This window comes from Mus pahari, chromosome 11, assembly GCF_900095145.1.
Source record: "Mus pahari chromosome 11, PAHARI_EIJ_v1.1, whole genome shotgun sequence".
Taxonomy (NCBI): Eukaryota; Metazoa; Chordata; class Mammalia; order Rodentia; family Muridae; genus Mus; species Mus pahari.
In genome coordinates, this window is record NC_034600.1 from 33,559,566 (window position 1) to 33,581,475 (window position 21,910).

Consider the following 21,910-nt stretch of genomic DNA (forward strand, 5'->3'; position numbering starts at 1 on the left):
TCAAGCAGAGATGTCCCAGGGGGACCACTTTATGCCCCTACTCAAATGCTGTCCTTACCTCCTCGCAAATGAGAAATGGGCAGAGGCACTGGGGGAGAAATTCCTTGGACTGTCTTGAGGGCTATTTCCTGTGGAGAGAGAAAGAGAAATGAGTCACCTAATTTTGTTTTTGTACCATTATCCATATCCAGAATCTTCTTTCCAGTAATCAGTTTCTTTACAGTTCTACAAAATATCATTTCCTCTAATAATGTTTTAGCTTTGCCTTGAGCGGGGAATCTGGGAAGCGGTGGAGGTGGGGGAGGGGGAGGGGTGGGGGGGTGGGAGAACACTGAGTTCCAGCACAGCTTTCCAAGTGGGCCAAGCAAGGGAATACATATGCCCACCACTATAACCTAAGCATGTTGGTTTGTAGAATACATGTTTAGTGTATGTCTTCAGAAGCTAACATTTAGGTAGGAGGGAAGCTCAGGCTGTTCCTTGAGGGTACTTTTTGTTTTGTGGCAGGCAGCCTTGGTATGAGAGAAAGAAAAAAAAACTTGAAAGGGGAAGGCTTGGATTCCAAGGTATACATTTAAAAGAGAGTTGTGTCAAGACTAGTCATAAAATACGAAGGAGAATCCAGCCATCTGGACCTATTTCTAAAATGTCTCAGGCTCTATCTTAGTGTTGCTGGAAGAACCTGACAGGGTTAACCCTCGCCAATATTGTCTTCAGCGAGCCCCGTGTCTCTAAGCGACTGGAATGTGACTGGCCAGGCAGAAGATTCTAAAAGCCATGGCCACAGGGAGGTGGCAGCACTCGCCTCTCCTCCAGTCCTCCATGGGCCGAGAAGGAGCAGGGACTGCGCACAGGAAGGAGGGCAGCTCCCTGGGGACTTGTTACTTTCTCCATTAGCCGGCTCAACCTGCTGCTGATCATTGAAGACGCTTGGCAGGCAGCTGGCGAGGGCAAGTTCAGGACACTCCAGACCACGATGCTTCCCCTGCATATTTAATGAGATGCACTGCATTGTGGGAGGACCACTTGGGAACAGAGCTGGTTTCAGAAAGGAGGTGAGAAAAGGCTGCAAAGTAGCTCCATAGTTTCTTGAAAAGTGGAGAAAGAGGGATCTGGGAGATGCCTTTCATCCCCAATAGTAAGGTCAGGGCTGTGGCACTGGCTCTTCAGTGAGAGTGACCACTGTAGCCAGCTGTAAGGAATACTGGCATTCAGTTTCGAGTCCTGCCCAGCTGCGGAGGTAAACGATTTGTTATTAGTGTGCTAAAGAAGAACCGTAAGTTTAGTGTTACCTCGAGGACTTCTTACACTAGCTACATCTCCACTGAAATTTTTCAATTAACTTAAGGTTGCAAATTTTATAGTGTTGTCTTCAACAGATGCTATTAACTTTATGACAGCACAATCAAAGCCATTCAACGGGGGAAGCACTGAGAAGCCCGATTCTTTATAGAGAGCCAGGCAAGGAGCGGTCCCCCTGCCACAGTGAAATTTATCATGTCTTTGCATCTGCTGTTCCCAGGGCCCCTGGAGGAATGGATTTTGCTTTTGCCGTCCAGTAATCCAGGATTCATTCTGTCTGTTTATCTACACAGCAAATTAACTTATTTTGATTTCTCTCAACAGCATTCATTCCCCCACTCCTAATTTAGCTTGTGTGTCACCCTCTGCATTCTGTGAAAGAGCTCAATAATTTCAAGATGGCTAAAAGCCCTTGCTTCCTAAGGGGGGTAACATAACGCGTGGAATCATTGTATAGAGGTTGGGGTTGGTTTTTGTTGTTGTTGTTTGGTTTAAGTTTGGGAATATATTCATGTTGCTTGTACACCATGGAAAGCAAACGACCAGTAAATTATTAGTTGTAACAAAAACAGTTTCTTACTTGAAGCCAAGACATTCTGACAACAGTCCTTGCCTCATTCACAAGAAGAAAATAACACCAAGGGAATCCTGCCCGATCCCTAGCCTGTCTTCTCTGTACAAAGAATACGTAAGCTGAGGGTTCATATGGTGAGTGGAAACAGAGAGTGCATTAAACACCAAAAGTGTGGGGAAGGAGAGCCGGGGAATGAACATAAAATGGTGGCCGCTAGGAAGCCAGTGCCATTTTATAAAACACACACGATGATCTTCAAGCTTGAGGACAGCCAGCCAGAGACAGACTGAAAAGATTGATCTAACTCTGCCCTTCGAAGAGATCCACGCTGCCATTGCCAAAGTTGCCTCTATGAACCATCCCTGGACTTAGCGTTGCACCCTGGGCTGCCTGCCTAGGTTTGTTAAACTTCATTTTTCCCCCCTCACTTGGTCTCTCCCTGCCATAAAACCATACCTTAGATTCCTTTACCTTCAGCCTCAGGTCTATAGGGCCATCTGTGTATCTTAACAACTCTGCAAATCTATTTATTCAAATGTAGGCTGAAAAGATGAACTGAGATGTATACAGCATTCACAAAGCTGTCTGTGTGTTGTTTAAGAACTAGCCTGTTCTGAGAGATGGTATCGAGCGTTTTTTGTCACTGTGTGGATGTTAATAAAAACATCATAGAAAGAACTTCAACAAACTATGATGACAATAATACATCAGTAAGTGGTGTAATGTTTTGGGATCATTGCTATACATATAGTCTATCCAGGTTTTGACAGTACAGATGTTTGCTGGGAAAAAATGGGGGGGGGAGGGGCGTAGAAAGAATTGGGATGGTGTTGTGTGTTGTTGTTATAACTATATTATCACTAAAGTTCTCTAAAGCATTGTAAGATATCAGAAGGACAGGGACTCAATGGCAGGGCAGTTCAGCAAGCATCAAGTAAGATGGTGGATGGGGATTTCCGGGAATCGGAAATAACTGAGAGGAAAAACACTGTAAACATTAAAGTGGTCTCAGAGATAAGCTCTAGCCATAGCAAATTCAGAATGGTGCCGCCAGTGACCCATGAACTACATTCATCGGTACCAGGTAGTGGGAGGCTTTGGAGATGCTTGGAGATGGAGCTGGACCGGCACATGCAAGGGCAAGAGAGAACTTCTGTGGTGAATCAAGAGTGATTGGTGACACATTAGAACCAAGTCATGGAAAAGAGAGAACCCAGAGCTTGGTGTCGGCACTGTGGAGGAACACATGGTCGAATGACCCACTGATAGAGAACCTTGAGGGGTATGTGGGGCTCAGGTACTAACACAGGAAAGGGTAAATGTGCACTGTGTAGATGATTATGTTATACACTGAAAAAAATTCAACTTTCTTTGGGGAGAAATGGTAAGATTAGCACATTAGAGTTAGAGAAGTCAATTGTGGAAGGTTTTATTTTTACTTTAAACCAAAAATGTCCTACTTTTTGGTCTCTCGAGTTTCAGCAATACTGTTTTGTTATACAGTGTCCTAACTCTGAATTTAGGGTAGATGGGTTCATGCCATTTATGCTCTATGAAGTCCTCTCTGTTGAACGCATGAATGGCACTTCCTGAGAAGAGAGCAAGACAGATCGAAACTGGAGTCCTACACATGACCTTCACTCCTTGCACGCTGCTCTCTGAATTCATCCACCCATCTGCAAAGCAATACCTGAGAGACTCTTGAGCAGAAACCGGTGCCAGTTAATTCTCTGCCCATATGTGCAGCACTTGCTTGTAACTCACATCCTGCTGCTCCTGGGATTTGCTGGCTCTTGGATGTTTGAGAGCTCGGACACTTTATGGACTGCCAGCATCACTGCTGATGCTCCGACCCGATACAGGAAGGCTTAGCAGTGGTCAGGCCTTGGGTAGGTAATTAACACCACGATCCCCATAAGGCAGAGGGAGGCACGGCTAAGACGCAAGCAGGGTATCAGAGCCTCGGTTACCTAACGGCACGACACGGGGTGCCTCATTTTGGAGGCAGTTATTGTGAAGAAAGTGATTTCCAGATTAATTAAATTGTCTGATTGCTTTGTAATTAGGATGGAGAAGTCCTGCGTCTTCGCCACGGAGAAGCAAGCTGCAAATCTTTTTAAAAGGCATATGCTTTACCCACTATAGATTATTAATGTGCTTTTAATAGCTATCTGCTCACAGAATGACAGTTTCTGATGCCTCAGTTTTCTTTAAGGACAGAGGGAATCCAAGAATTAATGACCACTGCCATTTGAAACTCCTGGTGGATCAAAGAGCAAGTGTTCCCCGCCCCCCATTTGAATCCTCATTCTCACTACTTGATGATCCCCTTAAATGAGCTGTGATGGTCTGCACCATAACAATCAGTGTGGCATTTTCAGAAGGCTTTGCCAATCCTCAGCAACACGTGGCCACTGCTTCACAATGTTAAGACCAGACTGCACAGTACCAAATATAGTGTCTCATTGCAGGCTGCCTAAAGTGGGGGACTTGCAAGATTTACACAGGAACCTCCAACAGAACGAGTCCTGTGAAATCACAGCTCAAGTCGCCAGCAAACTTCGAGTGGATCCCAGTAGTCCATAACAGGTGATGTGTAAAGGAAAGTCAGAGAGCGTCCTGTTACTTAAAACACCTGTCCCCAAGACATTGGCTCCTGTCCAGATATAATTGTGGAGTATTAATTAAACCTGGGCAGCTGTTTAGACCCTAAATAACCAAGGACTATCTTTGACAATGGTACGCTGTGCTCACTGTCGGCCGGTGGATAAAGGACACCAATATCCTTTGGTGTTCAAGGCAAGCACAGATTATTCACAACGCACTAAGGTTTTCTTATAATGTGGGATTTCTCTGCCTAAACCTGGCCTAGCCACAACCACTGCCCACTGAGTGACTAAGTCAGGCAAGAAATGTTTATTTATCCTCTACTTCACAGAAGGGAAGGACATGATAAGATGTTTCTAGCTCTTCTGAAACAGCGGACTGCAAGCAGGCTAGGCAAGAGCAGGGAGATCTGATCTGGCGGGATGCTGGCTGCACAGACAAGGGAAGCACAACAGTTTGGATGCAGCGACTGCAGATCTTAGGGAGGTACTGGCTAGAAAACCAATGTAGTTTGTTGAAATAACCACAGGATAAAGGTGGGAGATGAGCAATCAAGAATAGCTTATTATACATCTGATAGACAATCAGTGCTTCAGACATTACCATCAGAGACCCATCGCTGGACTATATGCAGAGAGCAATAGACTTTGCGTCACTCATCCTAAATGGGATGTCTCCATTAAAGCCCTGCACTCTCAGGCTCAGGGATCTCTGTGGAAAAGAAGCAGGGGTAGGGGTGGAGGTGGAAGGAATTATAAAAGCCCGAGGTGATAGGTGACTTCAAGGAAACAGTTTCTTCAAGATACAACAGAATGGATGCACATACAAATGCACAGAGACTGTGTGGCAGCACACCAGAGGCCTGTTCAAGCCAGATGGGGGAGGGGAAGTGCACCCAACTCCCACTCCTAAGCAAGAAGCTATCTGTAACCAATACTTGCTGGCAAAGAAAAAAACCAGGATCTCTTCAGTGGGGTCTCAGTGGGCATAACCACATTTCAGGGTAGGCCCTGTTGCCTGGGAGCAGTTGACCAACTCAAAATGAATGAACTCATGATATTTCTGCAGATCTTTTTGCCCCGTTTTTGCTTTGTTTAGTGGTTTGGTTTTTTTTTTTTTTTTTTTTTTTTATTATTCTGAGGGTTTTGTGTGTTTCTTGGGTTTTTGCTGTTTTGGTTTTGGTTTTACTTGTTTATTTTTCAGGAAGAAAGAGAACCCAAGAGTTTGATGGATAGGGTGGTAGGGCAGATCTGAGAGGAATTATGGGAGGGGAAAACACGATCAAAATATATTATCTGAAAATGTTTTCTTCAATAAGAAAAATTTTAGCAGATAAAACATTTTTAAGCTAAAAAAAAAGGGGGGGGCTTTAGATTCCAGGCAAATGGACAGACACTGGCATTAGCTGAGGTGGGAGAAGACTGAGGAAGGGCATGGTCTGGGAGCAGCAGAATTAGGAGCAAGGCTTGGATACCCAGATTAGCTTCAAGTTGTCTGACTTACAGAGGCAACACTTCAGACAGCTGGAAATGCATCTAGATGCCCTCATGTCCATGCGAATGTGACATTGCTCTCAAAGGTAGCAGTATTAGTGTCACCTAAACATCTAATGACTTTGTTAGAGTTTTCTCACTATAATTGAGAGAAAGAATAACTTTTTTCTACTTCAGGTTATATAGCGCCTAGTGACTTAGTGTTGCTGACTTGTCTACAGACCTCCAAACCAGTTGACAAAAACAAAACAAAACAAAAACAAAAAAAAAAAACAAAACAAAACAGAGCAAAACAAAAACCACACAGAGAAGAAAACTTTGATAGGGTAAAGATGAAGATTCAGGTAATAACTGTAACTGCTCTGTCTCCTGAAGGGAGTGCAGGGACTCACATATCATATTCCATCCCTGTCTTCCTCTCGCACATTCACAGTCCTAAATGCTAATGTGCTCTAGGTCAGAGGTTCTCAACCTGTGGGCCCTGTCCCCTCTGATGAACCTCTACCTCTAAAAATATTTGCATTATAATTCAGAACAGCGACAAAACTGGCTAGAGAGTAGCAACAACGATAATTTTATCATTTGGGTCACCATAACATGAAGAACTAACTATATTCCTCAAGAGGGTCACAGTATTAGGAAGGCTGAGTACCACCGCTCCAGGTAAAGATGGAGATGCACAATAGAGGTGTTTGACTTCTGGGTGCCTAACTTGGCTCCTGTTACACAGTAAACGTGAAACGTGTTGCTGCTTTAGTTTTCAAATTCAATTAGTTTAAAGGTCTTACTGTTTAGTGCACTGAGTTCTCTGTGAGAACAGATAGAAGATGAACAAGACACCGTGACCAGTAACCTACTGACAGAAGCAGGTATGAATTCTAGCCATTTCAGATCACCTTGCAAAACCCACTCTGGACCTGTAGTCATTTGAAGAAAACATTTACCTAAACCAAAGTCTTTAGATGCATTAAAATTACTTAAACGAAAATCTCTCGACGGTGGTAAATTACAGTAAATATACTGTTTGACAACAGACTTATGATTCTCACATACGTAATGTTTTTCAAGGAGTGAGTGATGAGGTTATAGGATGGAAGACATGTAGGGAGAGGAATAGAGACTCAGTATGAGGTCAACTCAGTGTCAGGAGACTCACAGATGTCTATTGTCTCTGCTTCATAAAGCTATTCCTCTGGAATTTGTGTCCTGTGTTTGAAATGTGGTGGCATTGACACAAATCCCTTAGAGAGATGCTGTAATGGGTTCTTGAGAATGTTTTAGATTTCCATTGACCCTTCCATATTACTCTGAATTGATGTCACATCTCAAGGTGATCCCTGGTAAAGGCTGGAGAGTGGTAAGAGAGGTAAAGAGAGTTGGTTTGGGGGGCTGTATGTTTCCTACCCTCTACAGTTCTGCATGCTCTTGGCAATAGAAAAGAGATTACTTTTACCCTTTGTTTAAAGATCCTGAGCGCTGTTCGTAAGGTCAAGGAAGGGTAGGCAAGAACACAGTCACAGGAACAGATATTCCTAACTTCCATGCAATTACATGGAACTTGATTAGTGCTATTAATCTCAGATAACTAATTAGTCCGCGAATCTGGGTAAAACTGAGTTAAAGAATACGGCCTTGTGTACATGTTATTATTATTATTATTTTTCTATCTGACAGGAAGGGATTTCAATTCCTTAACATAATTAGATACAAAGAACTTCCCTTTTATCCTAGGAGAGGAGGGATGTTATCAGGAAATTGGTTCTTCGACGGTTAGCTCCAACTGCTAAGTAATTTTGAGTCTGAACAGAGGCATTCTAATGAAAGGCTGCACATTCATATAGCTTCCTAAATGTACTGTGAAGGTGACGCTCATTTAAACCTTTCCCTTTTAGCTCCCTTTAGTTAAAGAATGAACACCAGAGCTGAGCTGGTCCTTCCTATTTAACACATTCTAAATGTTCCTACGGAATCCAGTGGGCAGGAATCTCAACAACACAGCAAGATATAAGTGAGGGGTTTTCTTTGAAATAATTGTTGTTTGGGCTGGAAATTTTTTGCTAACCTATTCCTTCGTAAGAAAATTATGTCGAGTGAGATGAGAGTTTAACAGGTCTGAATTCCTAGTGTCAGTTCATAGAGACCACACAGATCAGGGCACCCCCTCCCCGCCCCCCAGGCACTGACACTCGGTTCCGATAATGTTTCTCATACTTTTCCTTTACATTCCCTTCAATCAGGGAAGGAAGCGTTCTCACTGGGGGCTGCATATGAAAATCAACTGGGAAGCCTCAAAGATGCTGCTGTCCACATCTTGCTCCACTCCCCTTGAACAAGACGACTGCAGGAGGTGGCTGGGTTGCTCGTATCTGCAGGTGACTTTACAGCTCTTCCCTAGGAACATACCTGGCTTTCTGTTTCTTTGCCTAATTCACATTAAAACTCGATTTCCCACTCTTGGGTATATGAACTCAATGTCCCGTTTACATATTCACCCTCCTCTAACCTCTAAGTATTCTCAAAAGGAGAGTTAGACGTGAAATACCTTCCCCAGCAAGACAAACAAATACTATTTGCCATCTCAGCACTTTCATTCCCACCCGCCCACAGGGGCTCTCTTGGGTTAATAAGATAGAGAAATGTTCTTGTTTGACAAAGTACTCCAAGTTCCCAGTGGGCTCCAGAAACCACAAATAAAACAAATACTGTATTATGCTATGATTGTTTTTCCTACAATATAGTTTGATTTATAAGTTAGGTACCAGAACAGATTACTAATGTAATCAGGGTTGAGACATGAAGTATCCCTTAAAAAGATTCATGTGTGAAACGTAAAAGGCTTGGTTTCAAGCTGGTGGCACTACTAAGAAATGACTGGGCCACGAAGGCTTAGGGCTACTCAATAGATTCATTGATAAGTCATAGCTTAATGGGCTCTTTAGAAATAGGTCTGCAATAGCACGTCATTTGAGATGTGACTTTGAAGGGAATATGTTGTTACTGGTCCCCCCTTTCTCCCATTCATATTCTCCTTCCTGTCCTCCTTCCCTCCCCTCCCTTTCTTCTCCTCCTCCTCCTCCTCCTCCTCTCTTCCATCACTCCACCATGAATTGAGCAGCTTTCCTCTGACATACACTTCTGCCAGGATTCTGCCCTTACCATAGGCTGGTAGTGATGAGGTCTAGTGACCATGGACTGAAATCTCTGCAACTTTGAGACCAGATAAAAACTTCTCTGTTCCCCCAGGTATTTGTCACAGTTAACAAAAAAAGATGCCTAACATCAATACAGCCACATCTACTGTAGTGGATAGCTTTTTTTATTGCTGTCCTTTCTTTACTAAATGAGAACATAACACCCTCTCACTAAAAGGAAACACTTTTCAGCTTTTCTTTGTCTTCTCCAAACTGGGGCCATCTTTCGGGAAAAGACAAGATACTTAACTCTATGCCCTATGATGCTTCAGACAGTGATCTGCCCAGGGACATGACTAGGAAGAGATTAATGGACAGGAAGCACAGAATGATGCTCTGGAAGGATACAGCAGAATGGCAGCCACTTCATCCTCCTCCTTCAAGGGCCAGGGAAGAAGCTACAGACCGTTTGCCTCTGGGATTTCCATTTAATGTTTCTTGGTATTTAAAGTCTATATTTAAATTTAATATTGAGAGTTCACCGAGGCTGCCCGAGGCCACAGAAAGCAGAACCACGGGGAAGGGGGTACATCTCCTCTCATGTGTGATCACAATTCTCCTCTACAGATGCCCACACATACCAATGTCTCCCTTCCTCTAAAACAACAGTTCTCTGTTGGGAGGGGGGTATTGAATGACCCTTTCCTGTGGGTCACATATCAGATATCCTGTATCAGATATTTACATTATGATTCATAACACTAGCAAGATTACAGTTATGAAGTAGGAATGAAATAATTTTATGGTTGGGGGTTACAACATGAGGGTCACAACAGTAGGAAGGTTGAGAACCACTGCTCTAAAACTAGATCATTCACCCTACATGAGTTAGACTATGTGTAATTCATACATTCCTGGGTTAAGACCTAAATTATTTTTAAAACATAGGTAGGAAAATGTTCACTAACTATAGACTTTAATCATTTTAGTCAAACCATTTTTCATTATAAACATCATTTAACAACTCACAAGCAACAGTTGACTTAAAATGTGTCCCATTCATGTTCCTCATTTTCATGGCCTATTACTTTGTGATATAAAAACAGTTACACTCATTAGGGCAGTTAACACCAATCCATCCAGCTTGGTTTCCACAAATGACGATCAGAAGCAAAGTAAGGCCTCTTAATCTAATCATCGAATTCTTTCTTGTAGAAAATATGCTGCATAGGGATACACATGCTCATTTGGGTCCACACTCTGCTATGCTCCGCACACGCTATTGTTTGCCCATGATGGTTTTAGTAAAGAACCTTAAAATAATTGAAGAGTGTGGTGCAAGGAGTTGGTTCCAAAACGCCCACAACCGTGATGCCCTAAACACACAAATACAAATCCTTTGAGAGTACTAACTTTTGAATTCACAGGCAGCAATGACATGTTGAGCCCTTGTGGTCTTCTGTGATGTCATAAGCCAGGGAAGAAGTTGTGACTAACCTCTTAAAGGTATACTGAATGGAGATTTCCCCTCCAATAACTATGACTTCACTGATACTGAGTAATTAGTTTGAGTTCTAGTACCAGGGATTATTTTCTTCTTGTGGAACAGGTCTTAAGTCCAATTAGAGAGCTGTTGGATACCCCAGGTTGTACATGGCTCTACTTTACCTGTAGGGTTATCACGCCATGCTGGTCTTTGGTATGGTTCACAGGTACCACAGTGGGGTAGGACTTTGATTGCTTCCCTCCTTGGAAGCTTGCATGGTACCTTCTGGTACCATGAGAGCTAGTTAGGGAGCACTGGAGAAGAGGAGCCAGAAAGGCTGTAAGAGGTAGCTCAGGGAGCTTGCCGTGAGATTGTATCTCCTAGCAATGTCAGAAGCTAGACCCAGAAAGTCTCCCCAACAAGGACACCGCCAACAGACGTGCCAAAGTGGGTGGGAAAAGGCCCACGAGGCCTCAACCCTATCCAAAGAGCCGCAAGCAACTGAGAAAAGCTAGGAGGGCTAGAGGTAGTCATCCACGGGGAAGAGCAGACCAAGTGGCTGTCTGTCCAGTCTAAGTGGTCAGCCCTGAAGACATACATACATGTACATACATGTAACATTATAGGAACTAAGTGGGTTTGACTTGGGAATGTATATATGCAATAACAGATTAGTTTATCTCTGTGTGTGTATGGGGTGGGGTGGGGGCATGAAGGAGAGTGGGGAGGAAGGAAAGGAGAGAAATGTCATTATAATTTTAAATTAAAATGAAATGAAAATCACCCTGGAATTCCGAAGACCTTTGAATGAAAAGAACATGCAAGTGCCTGTTTTGGCATCTAAATTAGTTGACAGCTTTTCTCAGGCGTCAATATAGGCTGAGCATGTCTAAACTCAGAGAGCCAAAGAGCGATGACTCCCAGTGCTCCCTCTGAGCGATGCTGGCAGGGAGGGTGGGCAAAATGAAATGCTAACAACTCTGGAGAGAAGGTTTAAGCCAGAGCTTTGTGTTCTGAAAAGAATCCAGAGACCAAAAATGGCCCATGTTAGGATCAATAAAACATATGAAGGAGTGGTTAATATCCTTCGCCATCATGGAAATGCAGATTGAAAGTACATCACTATTTTATTGCAGTCACTCGTAATGGGTGTCATTAAGAAAATAAACAACAAAATGGCTGGCGAGGATGAGGCCAGGAAGGGCAATGACACACTGGTGGTGTGAATGTAAATGACTCTCCACTATGAAAACCAGTATGGAGGTTCCTCATTAAAGTAAAGTAGAACTACGCGTGGCCAAGTTCGACTCCACCGAGAACAGATCCGTAGAAATCAAGATCAGCCTACCCCAGTAGTTACACTTCCTGCCACAGAAGTTACAGCAGCAGAGGTATGGAATCAGCCTTCATGCTCATCAGCTGGTGAGTGGATAAAGGAAGTATGGGTGGGGACCGAAGAAATGGCTCAGTGGTTCAGAGCATTTACTGCTCTTGCAGAGGACCAAGGTTCAGTACCCAGCATCTATTTCTCATGGCTCAAAACAGCCTGTGACTCCAGTTCCAGGGTATACAAAGACCCCTGGACTTTGTGGACAACTTGCACAAACATGGTGCATGCACACACAGAGACAGACAGACAGACAGACACACAAATAAAAATAATAAGTCTTTAAAAATAAAAATGCAGTTATATACACAATGGAGTTCATTCATATAGAGGAAAAATATAATTTGACAGAAAATGGATAGAAATAGATCATTCTGTTCAGCAAAATACATAAGACTCCAAAAAATAAATATTGCATGTTTTCGGTCAGATGCGGGACATACATTACATATGTGTGAAGAGATATGAAAGTGGCAGGACAATCTGGAAAAGAGAAGAGGCCTAAGAAGGAGACAATTGATGATATATATATATATATGAATGTTAATTTAAAAATTGTTTTAAATTAAAAAGAAATGACCAGTATCTATAGGTGTCAGGTCCAGCATGGCTAAAGGATTGCCAATGAAAAGACTGTCACATTTCTTTCTTTGGGGCTATGATGTGGCAAACACTGACCACAGGGCTCTCCCACACTGGCCAGAAGAGAAGACCCAAGAGGACATAATAGACTGTGTTCACAGTGAGAAGTGAATTCCAAAAGGATGTGCTTGGGTCACCTCACAAGCATGGCCCTCGCTCTCTGCACTCAAGGACAGCGGTGAGAAAAGCAATCGAAAGGTAGGGACCCTGGAGGCCAAGGAAACTGAGCAAACAGAGACAGGCACAAAAGTAGTCACACATTTCTATAGCTTTGAATGATACTACAGGAGCCATTACAGGCACATGGCAAAGAAAATGTAAACAATTCAGGTAGTTAAATAAAAAGATTAAAAAAAAACAAACCCTCAAAGCTGCTGACCCTCTTATTCTTTGATTCACTCAAAAGAAAGTTATGGAATTATGGATCTAGGAGTGGAACCCAGAGTCCCGTAGGCTGGCTTCCCAACCCAGCCTCCTGCTCAGGTACTGCAGACTCTCTTCTAGTCTTTGGGCCTGGCCTCCTCTATCATTCAGATAGTCTCTTACCAGACATACGGTATGTATCATGTCAGCATGAAATGTGCACATTAAAAATACCCCAAAGAGTACAGCTCCACATTTAGTGTTTCATGTGTTTATAACTTTTAAAGGTTATATGCTAGGTTCTCAATAATCTGCAATAACTCTTCATTTTAACTCTTTCAGATCTTTAGCCCATCATTTTTCAGTCCCAAATAGAATTCTAATACGTACATACCACAGCATACTAGTGGATATCTATGCTGATGGGGTTGTTTGCACGATTCCCTGAGGATCTGCTGAATGTTCACGTGGCTGTATCCCAGATCTAAGTCCCTAGAAGCAGAAGTACTGGATACTTTGCCCATGTTGGGCTCTGGAGCCCTGTTCCTTTTCAAGAGCGCTGTACTGATTTGCCTCTTAACGGGCACACAGGCCAGTAGCCCCCCCACCCCCCTTCAGCTAGCCAATTATGACACTAAGATTTTGTCTGCAAGTGGATGAGAATCGCACTGAGAAGAACCTTCTGTTTTGCAGATCTGCTGAGGTAACAGCACTACAGTTATGCATTATAGGATGCATTATAGGATGCATTATAGGATGCATTATAGGATGCATGTCTTGCTATGCTGTTTGCTGTGATCATCATAACTAAAACTATTAACAGATGCGCCATCTTGTTTAGCACTGCTTAAGTGATTCTGAGTGAAGCCAATCACCTTTTAATAGGATGACCTTTTGTCTTTTTTTTTTTTTAATTGTTTTATTTTACTTGACCTGTATGGGTATTTTGCCTACATGCCCCGTCTGTGTGCAATGTGTATGCCTCATGCCCATAGAGGTTAGGAAGAGGGCATCGGAGGCTCTGGAACCAGAGTTATAGAGGTTGTAAGCGGTCATGCGGGTGCTGGGAATTGAATCCAGGTTCTCTGGGAGAACAACCAGTGTTCTTAATAGCTGAGCACGCGCTCTCTCTCTCTCCTCTCTCTCTCTCTCTCTCTCTCTCTCTCTCTCTCTCACACACACACACACACACACACACACCTCCTTTTGTGCTTTTTTAGAACAAGGTACCTGGTTCATTCTTTATTCTGCTGGAGTTTTTATTTCTCTTTGTTTTCCACATGGAAGCAACTCTGTCAATACACTGGAGCTGTATTTCTCATTTCTCTTTGTCCTTTTTTGTGTTCATGATAACTGCCCAGGGGAAAACCTTATTAAGCTTATGTATTTTCCTTTATGATTATTAGGTTTTGAACATTGTTTGGAGAGACTTTCCTTCCTCAAAAAAAATGATTTCCTAAATGCACCCACACTGTCTCCTCAGATTTTTATGGTTCCTTTAAAAACAACATTAAAAAGCCAAGCGTGGTGGCACATACTGTTATGCCCAGCACTTGGGAGAGAGAGGCAGCTGGAACCCTGGTCTATGTGGTGAGTTTCAGGCTGGCCAGGGCTACATAGTGAGGTCTTGAGACACACACACACACACACACACACACACACACACACACCAAGAAAACTACTTAAAAATCTATATGTGTTAACCGGTATAAGATCTAGGGTAACTGCCCAAGGTACCTCTTCCCAGATGGCTAATGAGTGGGCACAGCAACTGTATCATCTACAGGTTTCCCAGGGATCCTGCAGGATGCACTGGGGATAGTGAAGTGGTTAGGGGTCACAGTTATGGAACACTGGGATGATGGATGAAGACTGGGGCCATCTGGAAAGGTCCTCAAGGCCAAATTCCAGGTGATTCTTCACCTGGCTGAAAGTCCTATTTTATCAAGGACTCCAGGAGGTTCTTATGCACACCAGACCTCCCGAATCTTAGCCTTTGAACGGTGATCTTTAACCCTGGCTTCACATTCAAATAGCCCGGGGAACCTGGGATACCCCAAAGCCCAAGCTGCACCATAAACCAATTAAATGAGAATGGGGAGCGGGGGTCCCTGCGACCATCAGTCATTTCTAAGGTTTCCCAGGTGAATTCGGTGTGCGTTCAAGTTTCCGATAGCTGTTTTAGATTCTGCTTTAAGAAAAAGGTAAATTTTACAGCTTACGTTATCCTCCAGTCTTAGCAATGTATGAAGATTCTCTAGAGAGCTTTTTAAAAGATGCACACCGCTGCCAGGTCAGACACCTCGAGTTTCTCATTTAATTGGTCTGGGGCCTGGGTCTTTTAAGCTTCACTGTTGATTCTGATGCATGCCAGGTTTTAGGCCCCACAGTGGAGAAACTCTCTCACTGCAAATGCAGCTCAATCACACAGATGGATAAGGACCGCTATACTCATATCTTAAATCTGGGGTGGCACTTAAGGAGTCTATATTAAGTAGCTAGCTCATGCTGCAGCTTTGGCTCTGAAAACCCCTATGGGAACCACACCACTGTGTGTAGTAATCATGTGTGTTTTGCTTTAGTTAAAAGACATAATAAAGCTTCTGGTTGGTTTTGATGGATTGTTTCCTTTTAAAGTAGCTTCAAGGTAGAAGAGAGAGTGAATGTCAGTGGAGCATAGGAAATGAGAATTTACAGAAAAGGTATCCCAAGTTTATATTTCTTTTAGAACTAAGTCCTGAGTCAATGGCTTTGACTCTGGACAGAGAGTCTATGTCTAAAACATGTTAGAAAGGAAGGTTAGGTATGGTGGCACACATGAATAATGTTAGCACTTGGTAGATGGTGGCAGAAGAATCAGGAGTTCAAGGTCAGCCCGGGCTACCTGACACTCTATCCACAAAAGTGAGAGAAACAGAATTCTGATTTGGGTTGGTAAGTGGATTTGGTTGCTAATGGCAGGAAGAGAATAGACAGACTCTTTCTGATACTGGGTAACCCTTGGATCTGAGATGCTGGTGGGGCACAGATGGAGAAAGCCACAAAACAGAAACAAACCTCTGTGTTGAGGAGCAAGGGCTCAGCTAAAGATAAAGCTGTAGGAAGATCGGTGCACACCCACGTGTGAGAAGGGGTACTGACCAGGCCAGTGAGTCTGACAGTTACACTGGGCCGAAGAACAGAAGGGAGCCTGCATGGAGACTCAAGGGGGGAGAATAAAGAGAAACTTCTTGGTGGTTAATCACGCAGGCTGCTCAGGATGAGTTCTCTCTCTCTCTCTCTCTCTCTCTCTCTCTCTCTCTCTCTCTCTCTCTCTCTGTGTGTGTGTGTGTGTGTGTGTGTGTGTATGTGTGTGTAGAATTAGCCACAGGGAGATGACAGTGAGTCTCCTCTAGGAGAGCATTAGGATCACCAGGTATGAAGTTCCAGTGTTGTGCTGCCACCAATTAATCTAGAGCAATGTTAAATCTGAACTAGCTTCCCAGGGCGTTTGAAAAGGACTTGATGACTGTTTTTCAAAGACAGATAATAAAGATAATGAATAACAACATCTACATTTGGTTATTAATTAAGCCTCAATTTCAAAGTAAGAAACTTCAAATGTTATGTTAGTTAATAATATCATGGTGTGATTTTAAAACCCTGTATTTAAAACGTGCTATCAGCTGTAAAATGGATAATTCCTAAGTCGGGAGTTAGCTTTTACATTTTATGATACCTACTGGCTGAAAAGCAAAATTTCAACCTTTCTCCTTTAGCTCAGGGGGATTTACAAGCTGGTAATCTTTACAAAGAACAAGTTTAATCAGGAATGTTGAAGCATCTTGTTTTTGATTAGCATATATAAATACCTGAACACAAGTGTGCATTTATTTAATGACATAATTTTTCTATGCAGCCTTCACTAGTTTCACACTAGAAATTATCCTGCCCCACCTCAAGTACTTGGGTTATTGGCTTCTGAATAACACAGTATGATAAATATATATGTTTATCATATATATATATTTATATATTTCTATGTTATAGTCTAACATATGCATACAACATGCATTGAAAAAAATTATAGAACATTTTGACTAAAAAGATAAGTAAAAAAAAATAGCTTTATTGGTTCTCGTGATGCTTTCAAATGAAATGAACTCACCTAAAACAAAAAGTCATTTTTATTCAGTAATAGATGCCATCAAAATCATTCCAGCCCTGGCTGAGATGCACTGCCCTGTAGCAGATGCAGGCTCAGAGTGGACGGCACGTGAAAGACACTGACATCTGCCCATCACCACCATGGGGCTGACTAAAGCAAAACGGAACTAAGGAGGAGGCTCAGCATTGTTCCTGATCCTGGGAAATGCCGCCCATAAAACTGTTTAACTGTTAAACAGGAGGCAGATGGTGAGAGGAGAAGCAGGCACACATGGGATTTTTCTGCTAAAACATTTAAAACCCATATAAAGGAACTGCTCACTTTTAAAATAACCTTTTAAAATGGGATGCAAAAGGTAACACACAGTCATGATAGAAGGCTTCGGAAATGCGTTAACTAATAAAAGTGAAAAACTAGTCCTTTTAATATATTTTGTGATATTTTTACTAACCTTCTTTTGTATGGTATAAATATGCGTATATGAGCATATTTAAATTGGGTTACAAGCCATATTTTTTGTGTTCTGCCTTTTTATATTTACAATTCCCCATACATACCATAACCTATTTGCCAATTTTTTTCCTTGGTGCTGTGGATTTAGTATGGGACTTAACACATGGTAAGGGCACCTTCTATCCCTGGGCTACATGCTTTGCTCCAAGTGATGAATAACGCAGGTACAAACTGACCCACTGTACAGGACAATGGTTTACTCATCCCTCTTCTCTCTGTTCGATGCTTAGGTTTTAACTTCAGTCTTGTAGAAGTATAAATAATGCTGCAATCAATCAATATCCTGACACATGGCTTTCTGGGTGCTTCAGTATCGTTTCCTTTTATTATGCTTCCTAAAATGCAGATAGTTTAAGTGGTATGAACTCTTCTGGGGATTCTTGTTTTATAGGTCACGGCTCTCTGGGGGATGACCAATTTGACATCAATGCATGGAGAACTCCATTTCGCTATACCATCACTAAAAGTGAGTATTACCACATTTATCTTTCAGTATTTGCAAAGCAAGTGGGAATGGCTGCTCATCACTTTGATTTACATTTACTTGATTCGTGAGGCTATACACTCTCTTTGGTCACCAGTTGTCTTTTCTTCTCTCTCCTCTTCTGAGGGAATCGCTCTTCAGGCCCTTTGTGCATTTACTTTGTGGGGGCTCTGGAATGTGTCATGCATTCATTTTAAAGAGTCTCAGAAGTTACCAAGACTGTCTTCGGGTCAGTGTGGGTCGGGGGGGCCTTTTGGAGTAGAGCGACCCTTTCAAAAGGGTCACTTAAGACTGTCAACAAACACGGAGTCTTACATTATATCAGAAGTAAAATTACAGCCATGAAGTAGCAACCAAATGATGTTGTGGCGGGAAGGGGGGGTGTCACCGCTTCAAGAGGAACTGTATTAAGGGTTGTAGCACTAGGAAGGTTGGGAATCACTGCTCTAGCCCCCTAAACTCTTAATATATTAACATAGCCAATCTTTCCCACCCAGACACTCTTTCCTACTTTATCATGATCAGGAATTCTCTCTCTCATACAGGAGAAAGTATGCCACTTTATAATTCATATTACACATTCAAGACTTACCATATTAAATGTTCTACATACTAATTTTTATATTTCCAGGTTTAACTTTTACAGGTAAATTCAAGTTACATAAAAATTGTCTTATGTGTCATGTGTAGGGTGCTCACAATTTCCTTATCTCAGGCAAGTCAGGTGGGACCCACTGAATTCATCTGGCTAACTCTCCCTACTCAGGTTTCCCAGGTGTGCCCTGGAGTGACCCCGTCAAGATAGCATGCTGTCACCATGGTAAGCAGCCCCTGCCTTAGGAGGAGTCCCCCATCTTACTTGAGTCCTGTCTTCCATAGGTTGATGCCACCACCCACACTGCCAGATGTCCTTGTATTTAGAAGACAGACACAGCTGTGTTTAGCTAAGTCTAAACACGACTTTGGAGCCAGAGAAGGTTGTATGAGGCTCTGCCTAAGGAATCGACTTTGGTGTTAGAAGAGTGGTAGAAGTTTTCCTTGGTGACAGTGGCACACACGTTTAATATCCCAGCACTTGGGAGGAAGAGGCAGGTGGCTCTCTGTGAGGTAGATAGAGGCCAGTCTGCCAGCCTGGTCTACAGAGTGAGGTCCAGGATAGCCAGGGCTTCACAGGGAAACCCTCTCTCAAAAAACAAACAAACAAACACCAAAAACAAGAAGTTTCCTTTGGGGGACATCACTGTTAGTTTCTACAACTCAGAACCCTGGGCAGCAGAACCCATGGCTCCCTCTGCACTCTGCTATCTCACAGCCTGGGTGTTCTTCCAGGTTGCACAGTCTCCGGTACTCACTCTGGTATTCCTGGATATTCTGTGATCTATCACATTCTGCATCTCCTTTAACATGTGTGCTTTCAGAGATGGTAACAGAGTTAGACAGACACATACGTGTGCTCACGAACTCTGATGGGAAGTCCCCCAACATTTAGCCTTTTCTTCAATGAGGATGGCATGTCGTTATTCACGATAACTCAGCTTTCAAATAAGGTTCTGTTTTTGATTCTTGTTTTTTATTTTCATAGCAATCTCTTTCAAGACTCCTTCTGGTTTTTATGAAGCATACCTCCTACTCTTTGAGGATGTGTGGTAGGAGGGTATGGGAAAGAACACAAAGTATTGTCATAAATTCATTCATTTCAGCTGTAATTATTTTGAACTGGTTATACATGGTAATATACAACACCATAATTTCTGTTTATCTGTCTTGTACACAGCTAACCTCAGCACAAGTTTAAGACATTCCTGCTTAGGTCTCTCGTGTTATCTAGATTATTTATATCACATAAACATAATAATGTTTAACATTTTGGACTAAACATTTCAGTTTTGTGTATTATTTGATCCTGAAGAGCTTCCAAGAATAAAATTAGACACTAAAGAGGAGAGATTTTCAGAAAACACTTTTAGTGTTTTGCTAGAGTAAGATAATGATCATTAGTCTAAATTAGATGGTTTACTGATTCATGAAATTCTCCATTTCTTCTCATTTTCTAAAGGATTTTTAGTAGAAATGGATGACAAATTTTATCAGCTGCTTTTGCAATATCTACTTAGACAAACATTTGGCCCATTGCTATGTTTTAATATTGTTCATAGTTAATCAGTATTCTTGAGATACAGCCCAGTTATTCTTATACTGTTCCACTAAATGTTAACACTTATATTTCAAAATGTAGATACGTCTATAATGTTTCTACTCTCTACTGTGCAAGTTTTTTTTTTTTTCATTTATGACATGAGGAAATCATTGCTGCTTTTCATACTGGAAAATTACTATCTTTTTTTTTTTTTTCTTTTTTCGAGACAGGGTTTCTCTGTGTAGCTCTGGCTGTGCTGGAACTCACTCTGTAGACCAGGCTGGCCTCGAACTCAGAAATCTGCCTGACTCTGCCTCCTGAGTGCTGGGATTAAAGGCGTGCACCACCACGCCCGGCTGAAAATTACTATCTTAAAATGTTTACAAAGTATACCTGGACACTTGCTTTACTAAAATCATGAATTCAAAGGAAACAATATACTGTGAATTCTTTGGAACTGGCTGTCCTAGAACTCACTATATAAGACAAGTAGGCCACAAACTCAGAGATCTGCCTGCCTCTGTCTCCCAAGTGCTAGGAATAAAGGTGTGCGCCACCACGCCCAGCTTTCTTTTTATTTTAGGTGTTGAGAGTGTCAATTGTCATCAGACCCTAAGATGCGAAAATCACCTCTTCAGTAAAGAATACAAAACAAACATGCACCAACGATGAGAACAGAAAGTTGGTGCTGGATAAGTGTAAAAATTAACAAGAGGCTACCTAGCTTCCCTTTCAAATGCCAGTTCTAACTATGAATTCATGAGATTGTATAGAGCACTTGGTCCTGAGTAATTATGGTGTGTGATGGTTATATTTATTTTTCAAGTGTTTTATTTAAAAATCATTTAAAACAAAACACTAATGCTACAAAAGGCAGCTTTAGAAGAATACTTTAAATAACACTAGAAAAATATAAACAATCCAATCATCTCATTTAATAAAAAAAGCACATTAAGGCTAAGCTTGAAGACAAGAGTGAACTGTTCAAAATCAAATTGATTGTAGGAAGACCATGGTAAAGACATTAAAAATATTAGCATATCAGTTTTAAATCAAAGGGGAAAAAAAGCAAGCCTAGGCCGTAAGTCTGAGGCCAGATGTTCACAGCATCTAATTCCCAGACAGATGAGGCACTTCAGAGTGTCTCTTCCTAGAGAGCACCGAGAATCCTTGGGTGTATCTGTATTAGAGGACTTAGAACAGTTTTCTCTTCTCAGCCTAGTTTCCTGGTAGACACTGTGCCGGGCACTAAGACATCCTAGCTTGTTAGTCATCCAGGGACCTGACAGTTTTATCCTGTTCACCTCTTGACTCTTTTACACCCTGTCCCCCGCCCCCAATCATTTATAAAATCATGCTGGAAATTTTTTTTTTTTTAATACTTGTAACTACTATAAATTGATATGTGCAACAACAAATATAAACTTGCCTGTTTCTTTTTAGAAAAGTGGAGCCTGCTATCCCCAGCTCATGAGCAATTCTTTGATAGAAATCCAGAAGACACACAATGGGCTCTCCAGTGAATCCCAGCGCCTGCAGAGATCTAGGCTTTCCTCTGACTCCCTAGGAGGCATTCCCAGGGCACATTCCAGGGCTTTCCAGTGCAGAGGGCAGAGACTTGGGGAACATGGTTCAGAGCTAGCT

The 21,910-nt window shown here is 42.2% G+C and overlaps 1 protein-coding gene across 12 annotated transcripts in view; it reads right to left on the reverse strand.

Moving 5' to 3' along the window:
* Mast4 (microtubule associated serine/threonine kinase family member 4) overlaps window positions 1-21,910 on the reverse strand; it is a 591,509-nt gene that overhangs the window by 78,220 nt on the left and 491,379 nt on the right. For all 12 annotated transcript variants that reach the window (XM_021208672.1, XM_029544159.1, XM_029544158.1 and 9 more), the window contains one exon: window positions 59-128. In XM_021208672.1, coding sequence (XP_021064331.1) covers window positions 59-128 — 70 coding nt within the window. The remainder of the gene's footprint in view (window positions 1-58; window positions 129-21,910) is intronic.